Source organism: Paramormyrops kingsleyae, chromosome 3 (assembly GCF_048594095.1).
Source record: "Paramormyrops kingsleyae isolate MSU_618 chromosome 3, PKINGS_0.4, whole genome shotgun sequence".
Taxonomy (NCBI): domain Eukaryota; kingdom Metazoa; phylum Chordata; class Actinopteri; order Osteoglossiformes; family Mormyridae; genus Paramormyrops; species Paramormyrops kingsleyae.
In genome coordinates, this window is record NC_132799.1 from 2,143,375 (window position 1) to 2,170,083 (window position 26,709).

Below are 26,709 nucleotides of genomic sequence, written 5' to 3' on the forward strand. Positions count from 1 at the left end.
CTACGTGCAAAGTTGCCGTGATTTTAGTTCCGACCCCCGTCCCTGATTTCACGGCCGTCCCAGGGGGCACTGCAGGGATGTCGGCCAGTGACCCTGGGCCTCTGGCAGGGGAATGACTGGAATTCATTAGCAGTGACAGGTGCTGAGGGCCCTTCTGCACCCGCGGCCTCCAGGGTCACCCGCGGAATCGCCATTGTGTGGTCTGGGGATGGAGACATTTTTCATGGGAGGACTTTGTTTGGCTTTCTGAGGCCTTCACACCTGCAGTGAATCATCTGGCTAGACAGGCAGGAATGGAAATCTGCTGTTTAAGTTAGCGCAACAAATGTTGTGCTTTGTTCGCTGAATGATGGTCTTTAGTGTATACTGCATATATGAAAGCGGGAGAGAGGTGCTAAATGTTACTTAGCTACGCTCTTAAATAGATCCGTCTTATGAAAACAGCTGCCTGGATACCGATCTGGTCTGATGATGGATGCGGTGTAGACCGTCTACACGGTAAAGATGGGGTTTAGTGACCCTCCCTTCGGTGTTATAGACATGAAGCAAGTAAAGTTTTATTGCACAGAACAGAAATAACAAAATAAAATAACATTCCTCCAGGACCCAAGGTGCAGCATTCATGACTGGACAGACATTTCAGGGCTAAAGACAGTGTTTGTGAGGTGATTTACAGAGTGCAAAAAATACCGTACAATTATCAATAATTTAAGGGGAGGGGAGACAGAGGGGAGAGTGTCTGTCAATCTACGTGACATGAGGTGACATAACATGACACTATGAAAACATCACATAGCATAGGATACATATCAGATTAGACAAAGAATGACTGGCTTTACTGAGCTTAGAGGCAGCCTTAACTCCAACGCTTAGCCCTGTTTCCTGTATCACCACCTATTCAATGGAGGTTTCTTTGCTTACGGCCCTGGAACATTCTACAGAGGAAAGTGTGCCGCTGTGGAGGTCATCTGGGGAGATGAAGCACACCCCCTTACGGAAACAGGGCCAGCGTCCCGCCGATCGGGCAGCCAGAGCGAGGATGTCGGACCCTGGACACGGAACCGGCTTTTCCCCATGCTGCAAATCAAGCTGGGCTCGGGTTTGTGGGGGGGGGGGGTACAATGGACGCCGTGAAGGGCTATTAATGACATGTGGGGGGAGTAATTGGATGGAGATCATGTGACTGAAACGTGTTAAGTGTGTTTGGGACATACAGTAGCTGCCTGGAATCGATTTGTGGAGATTTCCTTTAATATGGACCCCATGACCAGCCAGCACCCCCAAACCTACTTTGCATATATAGTTTTGTCGCTCTCTCAGATTTTGTAAACTGGGATTTTACAGTAAATAGTTATTAGAAATGGGAAATGTCTGAAATTACGGTAGTTTGTGGAAAAGCGCTTTGGAGCCTGATGTATTTTATGTAGTGAGAAAACACACTTTTGTGGAATTTGAGTGAAGGCTGGAGGCAGCGGCGATGATTGTGGTTCGGTTAGTGGCTGTAGGGAGAGAAAAGCGCTGGCGGTGACTCACTGTGTTTCTGGGTGAAGCGAGCTCTGCATGAGGCTCATCACAGCTGTCACAGTCCTGGGGGACACAGGGACGCTCAAAGTCAAGTCAGGGGGGTATATTGTCATGCTGTCCATATGCAGGTGCACAGTGCCACAAAGTAGTGTCCGCCCCAGGAGCGCGGTGTGTCATACATGCAGAGAGTGATGGGGGGAGGGTTTGCACTCGAAAATACCAGGTAAAGCGGGTTGTAGGTGTTTTAACGCATAACGGAATGGCTTAAACATATAGTGGCTAAAAATGAATAATAAAGAGATAACAGTAAGTGTAAGAGTTAAAGTGAGCAGTGCAAGGCTGGGGGGGTGGGGGGGCAGCAGGGTATTTAGTGTCCTGACAGCCTCGGGGAAGGAGCTGCTCCGCCTGGCAGAGCTGGCCTGGATGCTTCTCAGGTTGGTCACGATTGGCTCCGAGACTCGAGCCCGGAGGCGGTGGGAGGGGTGGGAGGTGCCTGTCAGCCGCCTCGTGTCTCTGGTCGCTGTGATGTGTGCTAACGCATTCCCCTTCTCGGGCTGCCTGCCTCCCCGGACAGTGATCCGGCCCCCTCTCAGAGCATGTGCTTCAGCCCCCGCTTTGCCCCCGGCCACTGCGCCCTGCAGGCTCTGCCCCTCCTTCCCTGCACCCCTACCTTCAGATGCTCCTCTCTGTACCTGCAGACAGGGAAAGCAGAGCATTGCTCTTGTCATTTACGTGACAGTCGACGGTAAACATGTGCAGTATCACTGCAGACTCACTCTTCTCACTATTTGGCAATATCTTGCTCTTAAGTGAACCCTCTTGGACTTCTGTCATTTTCACCAGGCTGCCCATAAACCAAGTTTTTGGCTTTTCCCCATCCCTGGGAGTGAGTGACAGCCCCCTTGATGGTTCCTACTCAGAGGGCGACCTATTCAGTTGGAGGTTTCTTTCCAGCTTTGTAGACCTCCTCATGCTCCAGAGACCCTGCTGAGTGAATAATTGAAGCCCCACCATCCAGTTCATATCTGCTCACTGCCCCTTGAAACACTGGCTCTTTTGGTACAATATTCTGTAGCTGCCTTTGCTGTTTGACTATGAAAACACACCATGCTAGCTGAACGTAAACCTCGTTCCATGCAACCTTTATTATTATTCACCCTCTTCCTCCTCCAGCAGACTTAATCGTAAAAGTCCAGGTTATGGAGGAACAGTGGTGGGTTCAGTGCATGTTAAACGGATACTGATGGCTGGCTTGAGTCCTGTTATGGGCGGAGGGACCAGAAGCTCCACTGAGAAGGTCCAGCAGAAGCAGCACTGAATGCACGGTAGTGTGAACGCAGCTTCAGCCAGGGTTACTCCGGAAGCTGCCTCTGGAGCCGCACAGTGGTTGGTGAGAAACCCACCGCATGGCTTTTTCAGCTGATGCACACGTCATATGTCATTCTGAAGAAGCCCCCTTTGGACGTTCAAACCGCATGACTTTTTATCGATAATGGCTGACCAGCAGTGTCAGTCTCCTTTGTGGAGGGTGGGGTTCAATGGAAATTGTAAAATCTTCCATCTCCCTAATAGCTGGGAAGAAAGTAAATGTTGAATTGATGCCAGGCCCTGTCCGTAAGCTTGTCCTCGACGCCAGGCCTCAACACCAGACCCTGTCCGTAAGCTTGTCCTCGACCCCAGGCCTCAATACCAGGCCCTGTCCATAAGCGCGGCCTCGACGCCAGGCCTCAACACCAGGCCCTGTCCATAAGCGCGGCCTTGACGCCAGGCCTCAACACCAGGCCCTGTCCGTAAGCTTGTCCTCGACGCCAGGCCTCAACACCAGGCCCTGTCCATAAGCGCGGCCTCGACGCCAGGCCTCAACACCAGGCCCTGTCCATAAGCGCGGCCTCGACGCCAGGCCTCAACACCAGGCCCTGTCCATAAGCGCGGCCTCGACGCCAGGCCTCAACACCAGGCCCTGTCCGTAAGCTTGTCCTCCACGCCAGGCCTCAACACCAGGCCCTGTCCATAAGCGCGGCCTCGACGCCAGGCCTCAACACCAGGCCCTGTCCATAAGCGCGGCCTCGACGCCAGGCCTCAACACCAGGCCCTGTCCATGAGCGCGGCCTCGACGCCAGGCCTCAACACCAGGCCCTGTCCATAAGCGCGGCCTCGACGCCAGGCCTCAACACCAGGCCCTGTCCATAAGCGCGGCCTCGACGCCAGGCCTCAACACCAGGCCCTGTCCGTAAGCTTGTCCTCCACGCCAGGCCTCAACACCAGGCCCTGTCCATAAGCGCGGCCTCGACGCCAGGCCTCAACACCAGGCCCTGTCCATAAGCGCGGCCTCGACGCCAGGCCTCAACACCAGGCCCTGTCCATAAGCGCGGCCTCGACGCCAGGCCTCAACACCAGGCCCTGTCCGTAAGCTTGTCCTCGCCGCCAGGCCTCAACACCAGGCCCTGTCCATAAGCGCGGCCTCGACGCCAGGCCTCAACACCAGGCCCTGTCCATAAGCGCGGCCTCGACGCCAGGCCTCAACACCAGGCCCTGTCCATAAGCGCGGCCTCGACGCCAGGCCTCAACACCAGGCCCTGTCCGTAAGCTTGTCCTCGACGCCAGGCCTCAACACCAGGCCCTGTCCATAAGCGCGGCCTCGACGCCAGGCCTCAACACCAGGCACACATCCGTTAGCTTGTCCCCGACACCAGGCCCCGTCCATAAGTGGAATGTGTTTTCCCGATTTGTTTGCATGCTCCAGGTACTGGTGTATTTAATGAACTGCTTCTAATTGGATTTCCCATTCAAGGCACTTAGGAATTCCTGAGGGGGGGGGGGGGCTCCAGTTTAGGATAATCTGAGCAGAAGCTGAATCTGGCTGCTCCGACTGACAGCTGAGTCTGAGATCTGTCTCACTCTCCTGACATTGTCTTCCTACTGTTCACCGTTAATTAAAATTATGCCGAGAGTCTATCAGTAAACAAACAGTCCAGGCTGGAAAGTGGGGAAAGTGCCACCTGGGGCTGCAGTGGCATCTCAGGTCAGATGGGGGGCTGTGGGGGGGGGGAATAAAGGCAGACAGAAGCAGTGCTCCCTACATCCCGGATCTTTCCGTGACATTAACGAGCAGGTCAGCCATGCTGGAGATTCAGATCAGTACATAAGGTGAGTCTTCATGCCGGCAAATTCTGGCCCAGGAATGGCTTAATAAACCGACGTCGTCTGATGGCTTCATTTTATCCTCTTTCAAAGAAGACAATGGAGGCAGAGAAAGAGACTGTGAAACAGATGTAAATATTTAAAGGCAGACTGAGGTGGAGGTCCTCTGGGGGGGGCACCTTCTGCAGACCTTACGGACCCCAAGCCAATTAGCCTCTGCCTTGAATCCCGAATGAGGCCACAAGGTAGAGTTCACAGCCAGCTTCATGCTCAGAGCTGCATGACCGGGGCTGCGGACTGCCTCCCTAAATGCAGATGGGGGGGGGCACTCTCTCTCGACGCCCTCTGCAAAGCCCCAACTCTGTCCCTCACTCTGCATGCCCCGCTCACCCCCCCCCCCCCCAGGAGCAATGGCAGGGGGTGTGCCAAACAGGCTTACTGTGTGTCTGAGACATGTGACCTCCCAATTATCGGGTAACAGTATCTGTAGGCACAGCTGCTGGCTGCCTGGCGTAATGGGGCCCCGCAGCACCTGTGGCCGTGGGTGTGGCGCTGCAGGCTTTCCGGACCGTCTGCTAATGTGCCGTCTGTGCTTACAGGGGGAAAGAGGCGAGGACGGCTCCCCCGCTGAGCCCGGCCTGAAGGTAGGCCGTCTCAGTCATGACCTGTCCCACGCAAGCACACCCAGGCCAACATTCACTTAGATGGGAGCTTTGTGGGACGGCGTGTGTGCGCTGAAGCATGCTGGGAAGTGTGCTTTCATATGTAAGGAGGCCGGTCAGGGTTCAAGACGCTCACTGAAACTGACGCTCACTTGGGGAGCTTTGTGGGACGGTTCACGTGCATTGAAGCATGCTGGGAAGCAGGCCTGCATTATGTGCTGTTTTAATATCAACATTGTATGAAATGCAGATGTCACATTGCAAGGACCATGATAGTCAGCTGGGTTGAAACCATCGTTAAATTACAGTAAAACATTTTTACTTTGTCACAGGAAGCAAAACTTAGCAAGCTTTGCAATTTTAATTACGGTTCCTTTCCAAGATTGTAGTATATGTAAAAAAAAAAAAATACAGTCAAAGATTTATCTCTGCTACTTTTGCATGAGCTCTGCATGGTCTCTCTGAGACAACAGTTTTCATCCTTGTTCTTGGACGCACTCACACAGCTTGTGGCGCATTAGTAAGAAATTGAACAAAAATGAGTGAAGAGAAGAAACGTGAACAAGAACTGGCCACCAAAAGACATTTGCCTTCCACTGTATGGAAATATTTGGTGTTCCGCAGAGAGAATATTGAGCATGTCTGAATTTCTGGGCAAAAGCACATACTTGGATGATGTCATTGAAAATGAGTTAGCATGTGGGATGTGATTCCAGAACAATATCCGAGTTCGGTATAACAGAGCCAGAAGACATTCTTAGTCTATCAATTACTTTCTCTCTCTAATGTTGCCGTAATTCATTGGGAACCAAAAATGTTCAGGTGATTTGTCAGCACTGCTTTGTGTCTGTTGGCACAATTCACCACCAATTTATTTAGTAGATAATAACAAGTTCTGTTTGGCTATAGTTTATATTTTCAATTTTTTTTTCATTTTATAAATATTGAAAAATTTAAAATATGCCAATGTGAATTTTTTTGTAATATCATTCAGTCCTAGTGTGATGTGCATTCATATATAAGGAGGCAGGTTTGGGTTCAACTTTGAAACTATTAAAATGCAGAGTGACCTTTACAGCAAGCGCTAGAGGAAGGGGTTTGGTTATAGTTAAGGTTGGGGTTGAAGTTAAGGCGATTGGTTTTGTGCTTATTCTCTGCTGAAGTCACTATCGTACTAGGCGGATTGACACATAAGAATGTGGCATGACTGTTGTTATGTTCACTCGCAGGCTGGGTGATTTGTTTTTTTCTGACTGTCAGATGAGAAATTGCTGGTTAGGATCACTTTCTTCATGAACACCATCATCTGCAACCTGGGAGACATATGTTTCCATACACACAGGACGTGAAAGACTGGCTGTGCCCAGACCAGTAACAGACAGGCGATAACAAATGGATCCGCTGGTCGTTTTTCAAAGGCTGGACATGGAGGATGTGCAGTAGTATTTATGCTGTCAGGAAAACGCTTCACTCAGACTAACTGCGCTCAGCTTGGCTGGTCTGGCATGAAAAATAAGGCTGTTTGTTCCTCGTCCTCATCAGGGTGACCCAGGAGCTCCGGGCGTCCCAGGACTGGATGGAGCTCCAGGTCCAAAGGTGAGACCTACATAGTCGACCAGATTAACCAGCTTCTTATCTGTACTGCATGTGATCTTCTGAAACCCTCCCCCACCCCAGCTTGTCCTGATCTGCATGGTGGAAAATGGTGCATTGTTACTCCCTTTGTTCAGGATGTCGCAGTTGATTTCTGTATGTCAGTGTGTGACTCAGTGGGTTAGAGCGTGTCTGTGTCAAAAGGTCATTGATTCAAATCCCTGGTTGGCAGAGTGATGTCACTGTTACTCCCCTGAGCGACGCCCATTATTCCCAATTGCTGCAGGGACTGGCTGGCTCTGCTTCCTCAATTGTGCATTGCTTTGGACACAAATATCTGCTAAATAAAATATAAGTGTCATTTACAGCCCAAATGCTGTGGGAAGGTGCCGGTTGTTGCTGGGATGCCGGTACGGTTAACAGAGGCTCACCTGACAAGCCTGAGCCGTCTGCAGATTGTTCAAATGAGACCAGGAGCCCAGTCCTCCTCTCAGCCAGTCTGAAAGTGAGGCTCCTGTCATATCTGTCCATGCTTCAGTGAAGATGAGGGCGCGAGATGTTTCTCCTCGAGGGGGGGGGGCGCTCCTCGCTGCTGTTTATTTGCATCCTGTCAATCGATGCAGAATCACAAAGGTGCCACAGCCAGCAGTGGTCACACGAAGCCACCGCTGTATTGCGATCGATCGAACCACTGATGAATGTCCAGGCGGCTTCCCGCGATGATGGTGGAGAAGCATTCTGTCGCTCCTTCATCGCCCGACGGAAAGCGTAGCCAGGGACGGCCGGCCCCAGGCACCCAAGAAGCTTCATATCTGCTTTTTTTCGACAGGGGGAGCCCGGAGAGTGGGGGCTTAATGGTACGGATGGCGATAAGGTGAGGCCCCGTCTGTGTCCCCATAAAAACTGCATGGCCCGACTAACGGATTCATATACCTCTATACATCTTCCGTGAACACCAAGAGCTGTTTCTAGACAAATGTACATCTTTTTAAAACTCCTCCCTCGGGTTTCACCTCACCTTGTGTCTTGCCCAGTCATGGGCTGTAGCTCGTCGTGGCACTCAGTGCCAGCGGTAACACGTTTCACCCCTATAGGATTTTGAGTTGCTGACAGATCCAGATATTTAGCCCGGTAGATCTTATGGGCATCTGTGACACAACAGCGCCTCTGTCCGGCCGCGTCTTTGATCTAATCACGATCAAGCGCCGATTCGCCAGCACCAAGCCAAACAAACATCGATTTACCTCTGATTCTGAGTTTTTATTGGTGGTCAGCAAAAAATTTTGGCATGTGGAAAATCAGGGCTAAAATTGTATAGTGTGAGCTTAGCGTTAGTTATTTTTTATTTTTTTGAGTCCTGTCTGAATTTCCAGGCAAAAGCACACACTTAATTGAAAATGAGGTACGAGTAGCATGTGGGATGTGATTCCAGAACAATATCCGAGTTCAGTATAACAGAGCCAGCAGACATTCATAGTCTATCAATGACTTTCTCTCTCTGATGTTGCCGTGATTCATTGGGAACCCAAAATATTCCCAAACTACTGATTCAGATGATATGGGTCTTTCAGCTCTCCAGCACTGACCATAACCAACTCAAAGCCTCAGTTAGAATGTTTTTCATGTTGAACGTCTACTTTAGGTTTCACCTGTGTCAAGAAATGTATTCATTTGTTCCATTGCTTATTTCAAACTGAAAACACTGGAACTGAAGGGCAAATGATGAATATGTGCCTTGTTAAAATATTGCCCTTTACTTTAAATATAGACCTGAAATGTTCTACAGCAAAATCTGTTTATTAATACATATCAAATCAGTAAACATATATCGATATAATATTGAACTGGGTGGTCATTGGCGATTCCCACCCTACTGTGCAGTGTCACCAGCTGCCAACTGCGATGCCGGCCTGCATCCACTGTCATGGTGGATGATGCGGGATCGATTAGTCGTGTCTAGAGGCCAAGAATTTGGAAACAGCTACAGAGCCCCATCTTTATTTCATCAGTATGTATAAGGGCACAGTTTGCTGCTGCTACCGCATCCTGAGTAATGGCTCTAACGAAAACAAATGGCCTATTTGGGGCGGCGCTTTGCTTGTTTGCTGCTAATGAGCGATTCTACCAGGCTAAAGTGACTGCGACAGTGAGCGTTCAATACTAAAGGTCTTCAGATCCCCTGGATACGTTTCTGGTGAGATAATCTAATTTTAGGTGAAAAATAAAACTCCACTGTATAGCTTTGTTGTGAGTGGTGAATAAGACTTAGAGATGCTGCGTTTTGCTAAAAAAAAACAAAAAAATAACTGAAAGCAAAATGCAAACAAAAGAACGAGAGAAGTGCCTGGACAGGCATGAGAGAGTCAAAGATGAGCCGGGGAACGATCACGGGGTCAAAGCTGAGGATCAGGCAAGAATGAGTAGCCACAGACTGAAGAAGATGCACTGAATGGAGATCATAGACAGTCCCGATTCATGAAAAGTTGTTATTAAAGTCGTCATAAGTCTCACCTTCCATCGACGATCAGGGGAAAACTGCCACCTTTGGCAGTAAAATACTGAGATCGTTATGAGAAACAGCTATTTGGTGGCATCGGTACTGAGTAGGGCTGCGTGATATTGGAAAATTTTAGCTATCAAGATTTTTTGTGATAAATATTGTAGTATTTATAAAACAAAACAGTTAAAAATAAATTCCTCACAGACCCATCTGTGAGTGATTTAAACAAGCAGGATAAAAATTACTGATTGGAGGGCACACACAGAGCTCACACAAAAGCAGCGGACATGAATTTTAAAATGATTTTTAAACATATGATAGATAATGTTGACAAGAAAGAAATCATTAAAATTGCACTAGTTTTGTTTCCTTTGACAGAGTAAAAATGTTTTAACAAAAGTTAACCCACCCCCCCCCCCTTCTGCGAATCATCCCCAGGACTCCAAAATATTGAAACTGCATTGCAAAATAAGGTTGTTTTTGAAAATACGTTTTACTGTGGAATAAAGTCTGGACATTTTGAAGATAAGAAAAAGCCTGATCTCTCCCCAGCTGACAATGGTGGTCCTTGCGATGTGAGGTCTGCATGACCATTACATGCGATGCCGATATTAATATCACATGTCGCCCAGCCCTGTCACTCACTAGCCTTAAATCGGAGTACAGACTTCCCTTGTAGATTAGTCACGGAAGATGAGAACCATGCGAGTTTTTCGTTTGTATCAAGCAGCAAAAATGTGGCATTATGACGTGTTTGATTCAGTTTGCCTTGACATCGCATGTCCATCGCGATGACAGTGCTGGATTGATACTGGATATCGTGCAGCCCTAATACTGAGCAATCGAGGGCAATGCGAGTGTGCCATGCCAGCGTAGAGCCCTAATACTGAGCAATCGAGGGCAATGCGAGTGTGCCATGCCAGCGTAGAGCCCTAATACTGAGCAATCGAGGGCAATGCGAGTGTGCCATGCCAGCGTAGAGCCCTAATACTGAGCAATCGAGGGCAATGCGAGTGTGCCATGCCAGCGTAGAGCCCTAATACTGAGCAATCGAGGGCAATGCGAGTGTGCCATGCCAGCGTAGAGCCCTAATACTGAGCAATCGAGGGCAATGCGAGTGTGCCATGCCAGCGTAGAGCCCTAATACTGAGCAATCGAGGGCAATGCGAGTGTGCCATGCCAGCGTAGAGCCCTAATACTGAGCAATCGAGGGCAATGCGAGTGTGCCATGCCAGCGTAGAGCCCTAATACTGAGCAATCGAGGGCAATGCGAGTGTGCCATGCCAGCGTAGAGCCCTAATACTGAGCAATCGAGGGCAATGCGAGTGTGCCATGCCAGCGTAGAGCCCTAATACTGAGCAATCGAGGGCAATGCGAGTGTGCCATGCCAGCGTAGAGCCCTAATACTGAGCAATCGAGGGCAATGCGAGTGTGCCATGCCAGCGTAGAGCCCTAATACTGAGCAATCGAGGGCAATGCGAGTGTGCCATGCCAGCGTAGAGCCCTAATACTGAGCAATCGAGGGCAATGCGAGTGTGCCATGCCAGCGTAGAGCCCTAATACTGAGCAATCGAGGGCAATGCGAGTGTGCCATGCCAGCGTAGAGCCCTAATATTGAGCAATCGAGGGCAATGCGAGTGTGCCATGCCAGCGTAGAGCCCTAATACTGAGCAATCGAGGGCAATGCGAGTGTGCCATGCCAGCGTAGAGCCCTAATACTGAGCAATCGAGGGCAATGCGAGTGTGCCATGCCAGCGTAGAGCCCTAATACTGAGCAATCGAGGGCAATGCGAGTGTGCCATGCCAGCGTAGGGCCCTAATACTGAGCAATCGAGGGCAATGCGAGTGTGCCATGCCAGCGTAGGGCCCTAATACTGAGCAATCGAGGGCAATGCGAGTGTGCCATGCCAGCGCAGAGCCCTAATACTGAGCAATTGAGGGCAATGCGAGTGTGCCATGCCAGCGTAGAGCCCTAATACTGAGCAATCGAGGGCAATGCGAGTGTGCCATGCCAGCGTAGAGCCCTAATACTGAGCAATCGAGGGCAATGCGAGTGTGCCATGCCAGCGTAGAGCCCTAATACTGAGCAATCGAGGGCAATGCGAGTGTGCCATGCCAGCGTAGAGCCCTAATACTGAGCAATCGAGGGCAATGCGAGTGTGCCATGCCAGCGTAGAGCCCTAATACTGAGCAATCGAGGGCAATGCGAGTGTGCCATGCCAGCGTAGAGCCCTAATACTGAGCAATCGAGGGCAATGCGAGTGTGCCATGCCAGCGTAGAGCCCTAATACTGAGCAATCGAGGGCAATGCGAGTGTGCCATGCCAGCGTAGAGCCCTAATACTGAGCAATCGAGGGCAATGCGAGTGTGCCATGCCAGCGTAGAGCCCTAATACTGAGCAATCGAGGGCAATGCGAGTGTGCCATGCCAGCGTAGAGCCCTAATACTGAGCAATCGAGGGCAATGCGAGTGTGCCATGCCAGCGTAGAGCCCTAATACTGAGCAATCGAGGGCAATGCGAGTGTGCCATGCCAGCGTAGAGCCCTAATACTGAGCAATCGAGGGCAATGCGAGTGTGCCATGCCAGCGTAGAGCCCTAATACTGAGCAATCGAGGGCAATGCGAGTGTGCCATGCCAGCGTAGAGCCCTAATACTGAGCAATCGAGGGCAATGCGAGTGTGCCATGCCAGCGTAGAGCCCTAATACTGAGCAATCGAGGGCAATGCGAGTGTGCCATGCCAGCGTAGAGCCCTAATACTGAGCAATCGAGGGCAATGCGAGTGTGCCATGCCAGCGTAGAGCCCTAATACTGAGCAATCGAGGGCAATGCGAGTGTGCCATGCCAGCGTAGAGCCCTAATACTGAGCAATCGAGGGCAATGCGAGTGTGCCATGCCAGCGTAGGGCCCTAATACTGAGCAATCGAGGGCAATGCGAGTGTGCCATGCCAGCGTAGAGCCCTAATACTGAGCAATCGAGGGCAATGCGAGTGTGCCATGCCAGCGTAGAGCCCTAATACTGAGCAATCGAGGGCAATGCGAGTGTGCCATGCCAGCGTAGAGAGGGGTCCAGGCAGAGACGGAAGCATAACCAATCCCATAATAAACCTACCCCCCCCCCCCCTTTTTTGGCGGCTTGCTTCTTCCGTACCACACCTTGGTGTTCGAAGGGTGACACGTCCCCGAATGTGTCTCACCAGTGACTGGCTCCGGCATCCTGAAGGCTAAGCAGCTGTAGCTTAGCACTGCAACCCAAAAACCCACTGTAGCTCCCCAAACTCCCTAACGGGCTCCACTGTATCTTCACGGTATGACCGCAGCAAATCGCTGCATTTTTACATGCGACATATCGCAAGATGAATGCATCCGTGACATCTGCCTGCTATAAATGAGGTGACCATCATTGTAACCTTGTTGCATGGTGGGCTGTGAGGAATAGCAAGGAAGAGCAGTGCCATGGCAACCAAATGTATGCATTTACTGCCACTGGCAGAGCACTTACATTGTAATGGATTGTCCTTATTTATTTGCGCAGCCGGTCACTTAGTTACGTTTGTCACCTTTCAGGGCTGTTTCATTAGGCTTAGCGGCTGCCTTCCGGACCCACACTGGGGTCTTAACCTGCCCCATTATCTGCTGTCCAGACGAAGAGCTGCCCGTCCGGGTCGTCCCTGAGCCCCACCTGTGTCCGCCGGCGGAGGAGCGGGGGCCGTGTGCATGTGCTCATGTCCTCGGGGGGCCACCTCTCAGCTGGACTGTTTTCTTTCTTGATTCAGGGTGAAAAGGGAGCAGCGGGGGAGCGAGGTCCCGGTGGAACGCCAGGGAGAGACGTAAGCCCCCTTTCTTTTCCCTCGATCCTGTGTTTTCTGGTACCTTCATTTCGGCAGAAGGTGGACAGCAGTGTGGGCAGATCCCAGGATCCCGCTTCATGGCTCTTCCAAAGAGGGCCTGTTTGGGAAAAATCCTGCAAATTTTCTGATGTCAGGCTGACTTTGGATATAACGTTAGAATCATGGGGCCGTGTAAACGAGGAGGACCGTCATCCTACACAATGTTCCTGTTCCCATATCATGAATGAGTGATAGGAGGCTACAGTTTGGGGGGGGGGGGGGTCTGCGTATTATTATTCCCTGGAACGCAGCATGGATATCAGCACAGCGAGCAGCGGTAGGTCCCCGGCGAGCCGCTCGGCCAGTGAGCGTGTGTCGCACCCTGGGGGCTCTTCTCTTTTCACTGTGCCAGTGCCCATGTCCAGTGCCACAGAGTGCTGAGCAAACGGAAAGCTACACAAACATTTCCTGCTGTGTCACCCCCAGCAGGTGACCGCCAGGCTCCTCGCCGTCTCCCTTACAGGCGGGATCCTCTTCCAGGCGGCTTCCGCGACTTTCCGCTCTGCGTATTACGAGATCCCAGCCCAGCTCCGACATCTCAAAGCCACGTCCGTTAACTGCATGTCTTCACTTGTGTCTCATTCCTGTTTGGCCCTGTGGCCAAAACGGGCCTCTGATCTGCACCCTCAGGTGCAGCAGACGCCGACCAGACGGCGTGAGACGCACGGCCAGGCTGCTAACACGGGCGGCTCATTTCGCTTTGCTTGATTTGATTTAAAGTATGAACCTGAGCCGCTATACGCTTCGGAGTGAGACAGGCTGATTTACACGCCCCCAGTTGGCTTCCATGAGCTTTTCACCGCCTACTTAACTCATGGGTTAATCATGTCCTTATATTTAGACCTGTGTGGTCTAAATCAGTTTCAATACTAAGGAAGCAGCTCAGGGATATTCACTGTGTAACTATTCAGGGGTGACTTTCCTGAAGCCTCCTTTATCATAAGTTCTATGTTAAAAGTGGTCTTGATTTGAATATACTCAGAGTATATTCAGTAGGGTGTTTGGTCTGTATCCTGTAACTGACTTCGGTACAGTGTTTGGTCCATATTTTCACCCCTTAGAGTATATTCAGTAGGGTGTTTGGTCTGTATCCTGTAAATGTGTTTGGTACAGTGTTTGGTCCATATTTTCACCCCTCAGAGTATATTCAGTAGCGTGTTTGGTCTGTATCCTGTAACTGAGTTCGGTACAGTGTTTGGTCCATATTTTCACCCCTTAGAGTATATTCAGTAGGGTGTTTGGTCTGTATCCTGTAAATGTGTTCGGTACAGTGTTTGGTCCATATTTTCACCCCTTAGAGTATATTCAGTAGCGTGTTTGGTCTGTATCCTGTAACTGAGTTCGGTACAGTGTTTGGTCCATATTTTCACCCCTTAGAGTATATTCAGTAGGGTGTTTGGTCTGTATCCTGTAAATGTGTTCGGTACAGTGTTTGGTCCATATTTTCACCCCTTAGAGTATATTCAGTTGGGTGTTTGGTCTGTATCCTGTAAATGTGTTCGGTACAGTGTTTGGTCCATATTTTCACCCCTCAGAGTATATTCAGTAGGGTGTTTGGTCTGTATCCTGTAACTGAGTTTGGTACAGTGTTTGGTCCATATTTTCACCCCTTAGAGTATATTCAGTATAGTGTTTGGTCTGTATCCTGCCCCATTTTATTGTGTTTGGTACAGTGTTTGGTCCATATTTCCGCCTTTCACAACAGTATATTCAGTGGGATTTTTGGTCTGTATCCTGCCCACTTATACTGTGTTCAGTACAGTGTTTGGTCCATATTTTCGCCTTTCGGAGTATATTTAGTAGGGTGTTTGGTCCTTATTATCCCCCTGCACAGGCGAACAGACCTTTCGACCTCAGGGACTTCAGTCAGTCCACATTCAGAGTCATTTTGTGTCTCCTGAGAGTAGAATCATACCTGTAATCGTACTTGTGTCTCAGTCCCATCTGCACACTCATATGTGCTTTGCATTATGGGGCCTGTCTATCCAGCGCCCAAAAAGCGAACAAACAGAGAGCTGCTTATAGAATGAGGATTCCTCAGACTGTGAGACCCACTGCAGACGTTACTACAAACCAGACACCTTCTGCATGCCTGTGTTTGACTGCAGCGTAAATATTGATCGGGAAGCGCTCAGAGCACCGGGTAATTAATCAGGCGGCAGGCTGGCAAATGAAAGGTGTTCGTGGTTTAAACACCAAAGTGAAACCTTACCCTTTCATGCGTACCAAACAAGCCCATCCGTGTATGCCGTTGTTAAGTTGTTGAGTGTTTATATCTGTCATAGAGTACTTCATCACGGTACTCTATCCATGATGATGTGTGAAGTGCTTAAGGAACTTTCCTGAACGGATGATGAGCTTAGAGCTGCTTATGCTCTGGTGCCATGGAGCCCATAAGCAGGAGAAACACCAATGAATGAACTTCACCGCAGTGAAGGGTGAGTTCTCACCTTGCGGCCAAAGTGAGGCGGCTTTGCCTGGTGTCACCTAGAGAATGCAGCCTTGACATTACAGCCGAGGTCTGAGATCTCTGCTAAGATGTTTGATGTATTAGTGACCCACCGGTGCTCACTCGTGCCTCTCGAGCCTTCATGCCGGGTCAGATCCATCACCACCGAAGCTGGTCCATTACTGACAGCCCTCTGATGGTCCGGTCCAGCCCATGTATTTACCCTGTTGATGTATTTCAGGCCTATTCTCAGGCCCATTCATCAACTACAGTGTTGTTTAGGGGTCTGTAATTTGGGGTATTTTTCTTTGATGCCCCTTCATTCACATGTCAGGAGCTTGGGGGGGCAGGTGGGAGGGAGGGGGGTCCTGTAAAGGCTGACGCTGCCTTGTATCCTTCCCTCAGCCACAAGGACAGTACCCAGTGTTTGCCACTCAGATAAGACAGACCATCTACCATGGCTTAGGTTCAGACTCCACTGTTCATTCAGCCTCTGGGCCGGGGGGGAGGACCCCCCGATCAGTTCTGACATTGGCTTCTTCTTCACAGGGTCTGAAAGGAGATCCAGGTGCCCAGGGTCCCTCCGGGCCCAAAGGTGAAAAGGTGAGCATATCCATTTGGGCTATTTCAGCACGCGGCCCCGATGGCCCCCCCATGGCGACTGTGTGACCAACCCCCCCGATACATGGCCACCGCATGTTTGAGCACTACCCCGAAAGCTGTGTGTGCATCGATGACACATTTATTCCTGATGGAAGCCAACGCCCTGCCTTGCAATTCGAAAGTGATTTATATGCTTATGTTCCCCCCCCCCACCCCCCCGAGAACACACCCCCAAAATAGGTCTAGGTCATGCTGGGGGATTTGTTCTTTGCAGCTTGGGGGGGAACAGGCCATTCAGCAAGAATGAACTTTCTTTGTGGTTGTGCTGGATCCCCGATTCAGCTATTTTCCCTGAATTAATTCATTGCTTTAAACCAAGATGGTGTTTGGATGCAGAAACGCACAGTAAGTCCGTAGTGGCCACTTTCTGCAGGACTGTTAGCGCAGCCGCCAGCAGAGGACACTGGCAAGCTCTCATTAGGAGTGACACAGACATGAAGGCCTTCTGGGCACTGGGACGACAGGGGCGCCTCGTCGGCTCATTATTTATAAACAAAGCCCGCATTCCGATTCTGTGTCTCTCTCAAAGTACAGGTGTAATAGCTGGGCCACTTCCTGCTGCTTTCATCTCGTTTTTGTTTTTACACAGAACTGCTGTGCTGCTTATGGTATATTTGAGATCTTCCTGTCATTTCATACTAAATTGCGCCCATTTTCTCCTGTTTCCGAGGAGCACTGCGATCACCTGTAACTGCAGATGCAGTGAGTTACGCCAGTGCAGCTTTAATGAGTTCTCTGTTTCCCTGCGAGCCCAGGAGAACGACCTCCTCTCCCGTGACACCTTTGCATGAAAGCTTTGTATTAAAACAGCGTTTGGGGACCTGTGGTGGGCTGCGGTTTTACACAATGTGCTTTACACTCCACTGCGCCTCCACACGTGTGTAAAACAGCACCTCAGCAGACTGTGCCCCCGAGAAGCTCCTCTGAGGACACCCATCAGGGAGCTTGGTAGGTCACAGCCCAGGCAGAGCTTTCACAGTATCAGCTTAATTTCCTGAGCCGTCGTGTGTGGAGGCTTAGAGCCTTATTTAATTAGGCTTCCATGCTGATTCCTTACAAAAAAGGGCGCGGATGTGAAAATGCTATGGGAGACACACATAAGGGTGGTGGAGTGAAGGTAGAGTGGCAAAGGTGGAGTTAAGGCAGAAGGAAGGTGGAATAAAGGTGGAGTGGTGAGTGAAGGTAGAGTAATAAAAGTGAAGTTAAGGTAGGGTGACCAGATAATCCATGTCAGGGAGGACACTCTGAGCTAGGACAGGAATTGTAAATTACCATTTCAATTAAACGGACCTGGATTTCACTTGAGCACTGAGTTCTTGCTGTGTGCTGATTGGTCAGTCTCCTATAATCATGCATGTGTCACTAATGTTAATGTGAAACAGCTGGATGAGTCTTTCAGTCAAGGAAATAAACCAGTCAAAGCACAAGAAGAGCTGAACTAATTAGCCGAGCACAGGAGCCTTTCAATTTGAAAGTAGTTTGTAAAACCTGAAGTAGCTCAAAGTGTCCTCCCTGACATGGATTATCTGGTCACCCTAAGTTAAGGTGGAATGGTGAGTAGTGAAGGCAGAGTTAAGGTGGAATGAAGGCAGAGTTAAGGTGGAATGAAAGTGGCGTTAAGGTGGACCCATATTTCTTCATATTTCAGATTTAAGGTGGAGTGGTGAGCGAAGGTAGCATACTGAAGGTGGTTATGGAGAAGGATGGTGTAACTGGATGATGATGATGATGATTATGACAATAGTCTAAATTCCAGAATAAATAAATGCCCTCACCTCCCCCTTATACATACTTGTAGGTGCCTGATGAACAGATCAGGAAAGGCCACAGATCTGCTGGATTCCTGCAGTATGAAATGACCCCGTTATCATTCCTTTGAGATCTGTGAACAGGGGTGTCAGAGGAGCAAGTCCACCCTCAGTAAATTACATATAGGTAGGACCCATATTTCTTCCAATTGAAAGTGGCAACCCAAGCGGGGGACCCAAAGTGACATTTTGTCATAGGCCCAGCATTTCAAGCTACGCCTCTTACTCATAAACATATGAGTTTGACCGCAAACGTGCAGTCAGATGGGATGCGATCGGGGAGATTCCTGCAATGCGGGGACTTTGATATCTAAAGTCAGAAGCTTTTAAAGTTGAGCATCTTCAGAATGCCCCTGAGCTCCCCTTTATGCCTCACGGATGTCAATCTTGCAGCGCAGATGTTCATAAATGCGATGGTATGTCTTGCAGGGAGACGTCGGCCTCCCCGGTCCATCAGGCAACACAGTGAGTATCTCTGACGTTGCATCTGCTTTATGCAGCCTCTGCTGCCCCGCCCGCCCCACGCTGCTGAGAGTGAGCCAATCACAGGACAGAGTTTGCAAGCTGTTACTGAACCTCATGCCCTCACAGGAGACATGCTTATGTCTCAAACCCCCTGTAAAGAAAGCGGGGGCAAATAAGCAGGCTCTCCGGGGGCACTCAGGGCCTTGGGCGGCAGACGGAGTCCACTGCATGCCAAAGGAGCAGGTGGGGGGGCAGCGGGCTGTGTGGACAGGCTGATGGCCGGGGGGCAGCCTTAGGGCAGGGATCTCCCTCACCTCCCAGGCCGGGTGAGCTGTCAAGTGTTTCCCCAGCAAGGGTTGGCAAGATCAGTCCTCACCCCCTCGCTCTCTGAAGCGGGGGTGTCTCTCTATCACTCCCTGGGGGTCTGAGGCTGAGATGCTCTTGACCAGAAGGAGGCTGGACGCTAACCTGATTATCCACATCTTCTGTGAGCGCTCTGACTTCCAGCTGTGCTAATGTCCGGCTGTACAGATGTCAGAGTGGTCCAGGCTGCCGATTGCAGTGCCCGGCCAAGCTCCGAGGAATCCTGTTGCTGTGAGGAGCTGAGCACCCTGATCTAATAATACATTTATGAGAATACGCAGAATGGCGGTGCTTCTTCCTGGGCGTGAGAGCGAGCCGCTCGTCCCCCTTGTCCTTCACATTCCCCGCAGCGTGATGCCGCCCCGCGATGCGCGGCTGCTGACATCCAAGCTGCAGTATCTCACGCGCCACTGCGGTGCTGCACATGGCGGCTGGGCTCGCTTTACGGGAAGCATCCCTACAATCCGCGCGTCACATTTTGTCCTGCAGCCACACCCAGGTGCCTATTCTGGTCACGGCTTCTATAAAAAGTGGTCGATATTTTCCACTCGAAAGCGGAGCTTGGTTAATTGGCCAGTGGCTGAAATGCAACACTGTTTATTTGCAATATTCAGACGCACAGCTGTAGGGCTGTCATGTCCACATGTTTACCTCGGTTCCCTGTGACCCAAAGGTTGTGTAACTGTAACTAATTCATGTTTACTAGTCCCCTAACCGGCGGACGGGTCTCCATTTGGCATTCTAAGGCTGTCTTTAATGGTGATTTTCCTGCACACTTCTGTTGTCACGCATGTGCGATAGCATCTTGCTATTCTGTTTGAGGTTTCCTTCCAGCCTGTAAGTCTGACGTTTTCATTCTCTAATCTCACTTCTGTAGATGCCATTCCATTGTGACATTACAATAAATTAAATTTAAAAAAAAAACCCAACTCATACGATGCAGTTGTGGAGTAAAATGACATGATGATATTATTTCTTATTTTACAGTGTAGTAAACACTTTCTTTATCTTTGCATCTTTTTTGATTGATGTTTAACACACACTGTATGGCCAGCAGTATGTGGCCCCCATCAATTGATGGAATTGTCTAATTGAGCCACAGCCATTGCTGGCAGCAGAATGGGTGATGATACCGGAGAGGTTAGTGACGTTCCGCTTGGCACTGTCACAGGGCACCATCTTTACAAGTCCGTTCGTTTCTGCCCTGCTGGAGCTGCCCTGGTCGCCCACAAGCGAAGTCACTGCCTTGGTCACACTGTCTGGGAGCGTGTTAAGCTGACAGAAAGGGAAATGATCACACAACCTCAGTACCCAACCTGAATGGCAGCAGATCTCATCGCCAATATTCCGGCATCTAATGGAAAGTCTCCCCAGAAGAGCAGAGGCTGTTCCGGCAGCGACGGGCCGACCAGCTGCATAATGATAGACTTGGTTTCGGAATGAGATGTCGGACAAGGGAGGGACCGTGTCGCTCTGTCTGTCTGTCTGTCCGCGTTTTTCCTGCCTTGTGCCGCTCTGCACATCATTTGCACTGTTGTAAACGCTTCCTGTTCTTGCTGGTTCCCACAGGGCCTTATTGGTGCCAGCGGCCTGCAGGTAAGAGCACTTTCACTCTGCACTTGCAGGACCCCTTTTTGTCACCCTCATGTAGTTAAACTGTAGCTTAACTGTAGCTGTACATGCAGAAAGCTGCTCTTTCAGTCTGGCTCACCGGGCCGCTAATGCACTCTCTCCATCTCCATCCATTCACCAGGGGTCCACAGGGTTACCCGGGCAACCAGGCGCTCCGGGCACGGAGGGCAAGAGGGTGAGTAAACTTTGTATGGCCGCCATGCCGGGGGGGCGAGAGGCATGACCCCACCGAGAGCCACGCTGGGCTCTGAGATGGACGGCCGACAGCTGGCCCTGCGGGTTCGAGTGCTGAAGCCATCTGAGAGTGGGGCCGTCAGGGAGAGGGAGGGCGAGACTGACAGCACAAATGGGAAAGATTGGGGGGGAGGGGGCTTCTGTGGTTCAAGAAAACAGGGAGGGTGCCGGAAAAGCCATAAAAGCCTGATATGCTGACCGGTGTGCTGTTTCCACGGGGAGCGCAGAGGGGACACCGACCTGGAAAAACAAGCCTGGCAGGTGGCCTGGGAGCCGCTGGCGTAGTACGCACATTCCCATTGGCCGAGGGTGTGACGAGAGCTCCAATAGGACGGCCGCTGGCGTGGCACGCACATCCCCATTGGCCGAGGGTGTGACGAGATCTCCAGTACGACGGCCGCTGGCGTGGCACGCACATTCCCATTGGCCGAGGGTGTGACGAGAGCTCCAGTAGGACGGCCGCTGGCGTGGCACGCACATCCCTATTGGTCGAGGGTGTGACGAGAGCTCCAGTAGGACGGCCGCTGGAAGGGACCACTTTCAGAGAGTATGAGGGGGAGGGGAGTCTGTCTGCCAATACTAGCGCACTAACTGCAGGGGCTTTAATTAAAGCAGGTTACCCTCCTGGTGGCATTAATAGGTACAAGGCAGATGAATGTGTTTCTGACCATGTGACCTCCTCTGAGGATGTGTAGTTTTCAGCTGGGAATAAACGTGCCATTTGCTTGTCACAATGATACAAAGCAGAGAAACACCATTCAATATGTTGTCAGTGAGGGCCTCGCATCTGGGATAAAGGATGGACAGATTCGCTGTTAATCCTCCTTGTGTGGAACTCAAATGTTTGAAGAAGGCTCAGATAAATGCATATGAAAATCAGCAAACATGGCCAAATGAACACGCATTTCCCTCTTGGCAAACAGAGACAAACAGAGGCTGCACTTCATGTCCCCAGCCGTCTGTAAGGGCCCTGTGGGATTGGCTCCCTCCTTATGGACGTTCCAGACCGGGGGGCCGGCCGGAAATGGGGGGCAGGGCCTCCATGGAGCGTGTTGTTCTCCTTGGGAATGTGTGGGGGCCCTCTTCTATTTATATGCTGTCTTTGATGGCTGGACGCTTTCCTAATGGCTGCGAACGCGCTAAAGTTTCAGGTATTTTTAGGTGTCGTAGTCACATGCGGTCTTCCGTGCGAAGGGTGGGCGAAGGCCTGGACTGGCCCCTTAAAGGTCTCTAACCCAATTAACGCCTCTGCGCCAGGATTATCTCTGGCGAGCTTTGATCTGAGCTTTGTCTAGTATCCGGCTCGTGGAGAATAGTCCACCATGTCTATCTTTGGTACGGCCGTTACCGATCCGAGAGGAAGTATCACAGTGTCACAATGTGCTGTTAGTCAGCCTGCACTTTAATAGCCGTCCAGGCCACCAGCCCCCGCACGCCCGCCCTCTCTCTTAACAATCTGTCAGCGTCAACTTATTAATTGTCAGTCCCTCCTGACTGCCAGAAATAGTGATGATTGTGACGGTTTGGGAACATCGCTAATAGCCTGTGAATATCATTCAGAGACACTGTTAAATGCCGACAGACAGCGTCTGTCTGACAGCGTGACGTGTGGCCAGTTTCATGCCGAGGAAAAGCTTCACTCCTAATTGTGAGGAGCCACTTCCTTCGCACGTGTGCGACTGTAATGTGAATCGGCGCCTGATTAGTGACAAGATTAGCGACAGGTGGCATCAAGGACCAGCACACGCTGTCGATATTCTCTGAGATTACCCAAGGTGATGGGTTGCTGGATATTCCACACTTATTTCGCTACGGCCCAGTTTGGTGTCAGTTTTCCTGCACCTTGGGCTGCACTAGCAGCCTGTTCTCCATTAATGGCAGTAATTATCACGCAGCTTGTATTTATACCACTGGGAACTCTGAAAATCAGAAAAGGACTTCAGGTCGAGAGGTAAAATGTTAAGAACTGTCTAATTGCCAGCATTCGGCCAAATACAAAGTAAACAGGCAAATATGAAGAGTCTGAACTGGATTATCTCCGCATCACGTCGGACCAACAGATTTCTCTCGATTTCACACATCTGCTGTCTTCGAGGTGACCTGGAAGCCGTCCATCCTGCTGTTGTTTTTGTTGCTGACTTTAATTAGCCAGAGATATAGAGGAACACCAGCCAGCTTTTGTTAAACGTGTATTCATCAAAGAGCAGAACAACTAGTATGATTAATCAGAACGGTGTAAGGCCTGTGTGCTTCTAATTCCTCTTCAGGACATGATGGATTTACTGAATAACAATGTCTGCTTGGCTGAGGGTTTTTTTTTTTTTTTATTGTGTTGGACTGCTTACCATAAGTTGAATTGGGGCTGTCATTACGTTTTTGTGTTTTTTCCCCCACAATTCTGTCTGCTTTCTGATATGTGTGTCCTTTGTGTGTTTCCCTGGCAGTAATTTGAGAGGGCTCATTGGCTGAGAAGGTCAGCCAATCAAAGTAGGTGCTCTCACCATTTGCTCTAGTCACCAGGGCACCACCTCTAAACCGGAGACTTTTATTCCTTTGAGTATGGTGACATTCACCAGCACTGCCAATCGGAAACCAGTCAGTGTGACAGGATGCCCATTGTTTTGCCTGGGATGTGTGGGCACTGTGGTGCTTGTCCATTAGCATATTAAACCTGTAAAATCCCGCTGGCGATGAAGGCCGAGGCCCAAGATGGCTTTAGCCTGTGTTCCTAGCGGGGTACCATAGCGAGGTGGCGGCTGGCCCGCGGCCTGCGGGTGAACACCACTCATGTGTGTTGTTGCGGTTGCCAGTCACCTGTTCCTGGCCTGTCGCGGCCAGCTTAGCGAAGCCCTCAGGAAGGTTCCTAACGAACAAGGTCTCGTTTGTCCTCAAAGACAACGGATCGCATGCCATCTGTCGCTGGAAGGCCTCGCCCAGCCTCGTGTGCCGAATCGGAGGCCCGGTGCGGCCTGGGTGACAGGGCTGGCCATCCGCACACCACGAAGCTGCCACGCTAAGCTCCATCATTATAGCGCCCCCTGCGGTGTGTGAGGTGACTCTTTATGGGCCTGCAGTCAGCCATATTCACAGAGAATGTGACTGGAAGGAAAGATGTAGCGCCATGCTGATCTGTTTTACCGATTCAGTCAGGATTCAGCTATTAAAACCCGACGACACTAAAGGGTTCTAGAACAGTGAAGAAGGACAGATCTCCAGCAAGAACAGAAGAAGGCCTTTAGATCGCTGTGACTGTCTGCACCAGAAGACGTCAGGCTCTCATGGGAAACAGCAAATCTGTTGTTCACCGGAAGGTCAGGATGAGCTTAGAGTAAATGATGGCTCTTTATTGCAGTGGCCTCTTAAAGCCGTCTTTCTAATGCCAAAGCAGTTGGGGGCTTCATGGGCCGGGAACTCATTGTGTGCAGGGTGGTCAACTTTGGTCAGCTGGCTGGCATGAGCCTTTCAATTCGAGAAAAAGTCTGCACACACATGCTCGGAGTTTAATTAACTCTGGGGTTTGCAAACTACTCCAACGCTTTGATGTATGATGTCTTTAGGTTTATAATGGAATAATATAGATTTGCCATAAGTTTTCTTGCATGAGCGTGAGAGTGTGAAAGCGTGAGTGTCACTCCGGATGCGTGCGAGTTGGCAGCCCGGATCGTGTGTCTGTGGCTGTAGCTCGTCGCTGGTGAAATGGGCGAGCAGGAACCGCTTGTTTTTAACTGGGAGGGTGTAACCTGAGTGGACTTACTGTGTAAACAAGCAGCCCAGTTGTTGGGCTCGAAGTGATTTTCTCATGGTGGGAAGATCGCCCAGCTGTTTGAGGAACACCCTTTGGTAGGAAGAGACAGACAAACAGCCATTATAGAGCCTCATAGCCATTAACGAGCGGAACGAGGCTCCAAATCTACATACCATATCGGTGAGAAAATCATTCTAAATATGGAGCGTAAAATCTGTCATTTTGAAGTTTTATTGCAGAATTAGGTGAAGTGTTTTCTCTGAGTGCCAAATGAATTAAACTTAAGAGCAGAATATGTCCCTGTAATTGGTGTTAATCCGGCAGCCGCCCTGCTGCCCTGAAGCCCTGCCACCCTGTAGCCCTGCCGCCCTGCTGCCCTGAAGCCCTGTAGCCCTGCTGCCCTGTAGCCCTGCCGCCCTGTAGCCCTGCCGCCCTGCTGCCCTGAAGCCCTGCCACCCTGTAGCCCTGCCGCCCTGCTGCCCTGAAGCCCTGTAGCCCTGCTGCCCTGTAGCCCTGCCACCTTGTAGCCCTGCCGCCCTGTAGCCCTGCCGCCCTGCTGCCCTGTAGCCCTGCCGCCCTGTAGCCCTGCCGCCCTGTAGCCCTGCTGCCCTGTAGCCCTGCTGCCCTGTAGCCCTGCCGCCCTGTAGCCCTGTAGCCCTGCCTGGAGACCTGAAACGCCTCGTCTCCAGCATGCAGGAGCTGCTGACACGGGGCGCCACTTACAGTTGTCCGCTTCCTGCTGGCGCTGACACGGTGGCCTAGTGACAGGTGTCTGGTAAGCCCAGAGGCCGGGCCACGTGGCCAAATGTCCCCCCACCTCCACACGTGTGCCAGGGCGTCTCCAAGGTTGTCCCAGAATACAGCCTCCTGCTTCCCGGCCCCTGGGGAGCATCCCACCGGTGCCCTGTCACGTGACCGGCAGCAGGTCTTGTTGGGCCCCCTGCCTCCTTGGTGTTCCACCAGGGCGACGATGTCATGATACCGGGGGGGGGGGGGGGAGCAGTCTCTGTGACACAGACAGAGATGGTGTGGGGGCTGGGACATGTCACAGAGACGGGCCCCAGGCCACAGAAATGTTGTTCCGTTTGGCCCAAGCTGCTTCTGGGAACAACAACGCTTGTATAATTTTTATTTATTACCCCCATGCTCTGTATGCGCCCCCCCCCCGTCACCGGCACCTTTCGTCCAGTCAGTCATAGCTCCCACAGGGGCCTCCGCATGCCTGATTTATGTCGCCCCATCCCCCCAGATCAGCTTCCTGCGATCCATTTCTGTAGATGTCCAAACTGGAGAAGCTCGCAGGGGGTACAGGAAGTGATGCGAGCAGGAATGGCCTCTCCAGGCGAGAACGCGTGCGGATCAGTGACACCCAGGCGGCGGCTTTCCGCTCACACGCATGGACAGCTGACCTTTTACTGCCTGATGTTACCTCCCTGCCCATTTACAGGCCACATGGTTTTATTAACGATCCCCCTCCCCCACGCTCCAGCCTGAGGGGAGCGGGGCCGCGACACGCGGGGGGGGCTTTACCCCGGCGTCCCACTTTGTCACCCCTACGGGAGGACAGATCAGTAACAGTGCCCCCGGTCGTCCGTCCAACATGGGACCACAATGAGGTCTGTAAGCCTAACTTACACTAAGCCTAACAACGTGTGCTTAAAGGACTGGCTGGTGGTCAGTCACATGCTGCGTGCTCACACTGTTTAAGCAGGGATGGGTCTAAGAATTTTTTAAGGTGGGGGGCATAAGAGGGGAAGGAATTATACTTAACCAATAATATGTTTTGAATCGATGGGTGACAGGGGAGGGGGTAGTCTGGGGGGCAATCAGATTTCAGATAAGCCCAGTGCTCCTGTGGCCCCACCCCTGTATAGTGCCCTCATATGAGGCCTGTCACAATGATAGGGGGGCAGCGTGGCGACAGATCTGTGAATGGATTTTTGCCCGCAGGCCATGCAACACGTTAAAAGCCACAGACAATTGTAGCGACCATTAGCGGATGAAAAGGTGCAGGGTGAACGTGGCGACGCACTCGCCACCC

The 26,709-nt window shown here is 51.0% G+C and overlaps 1 protein-coding gene across 6 annotated transcripts in view; it reads left to right on the forward strand.

Moving 5' to 3' along the window:
• LOC111855101 (uncharacterized) overlaps window positions 1-26,709 on the forward strand; it is an 82,464-nt gene that overhangs the window by 11,204 nt on the left and 44,551 nt on the right. For all 6 annotated transcript variants that reach the window (XM_072709362.1, XM_072709360.1, XM_072709361.1 and 3 more), the window contains 8 exons: window positions 5,265-5,309; window positions 6,870-6,923; window positions 7,750-7,794; window positions 13,196-13,249; window positions 16,308-16,361; window positions 18,659-18,694; window positions 20,627-20,653; window positions 20,811-20,864. In XM_072709362.1, coding sequence (XP_072565463.1) covers window positions 5,265-5,309; window positions 6,870-6,923; window positions 7,750-7,794; window positions 13,196-13,249; window positions 16,308-16,361; window positions 18,659-18,694; window positions 20,627-20,653; window positions 20,811-20,864 — 369 coding nt within the window. The remainder of the gene's footprint in view (window positions 1-5,264; window positions 5,310-6,869; window positions 6,924-7,749; window positions 7,795-13,195; window positions 13,250-16,307; window positions 16,362-18,658; window positions 18,695-20,626; window positions 20,654-20,810; window positions 20,865-26,709) is intronic.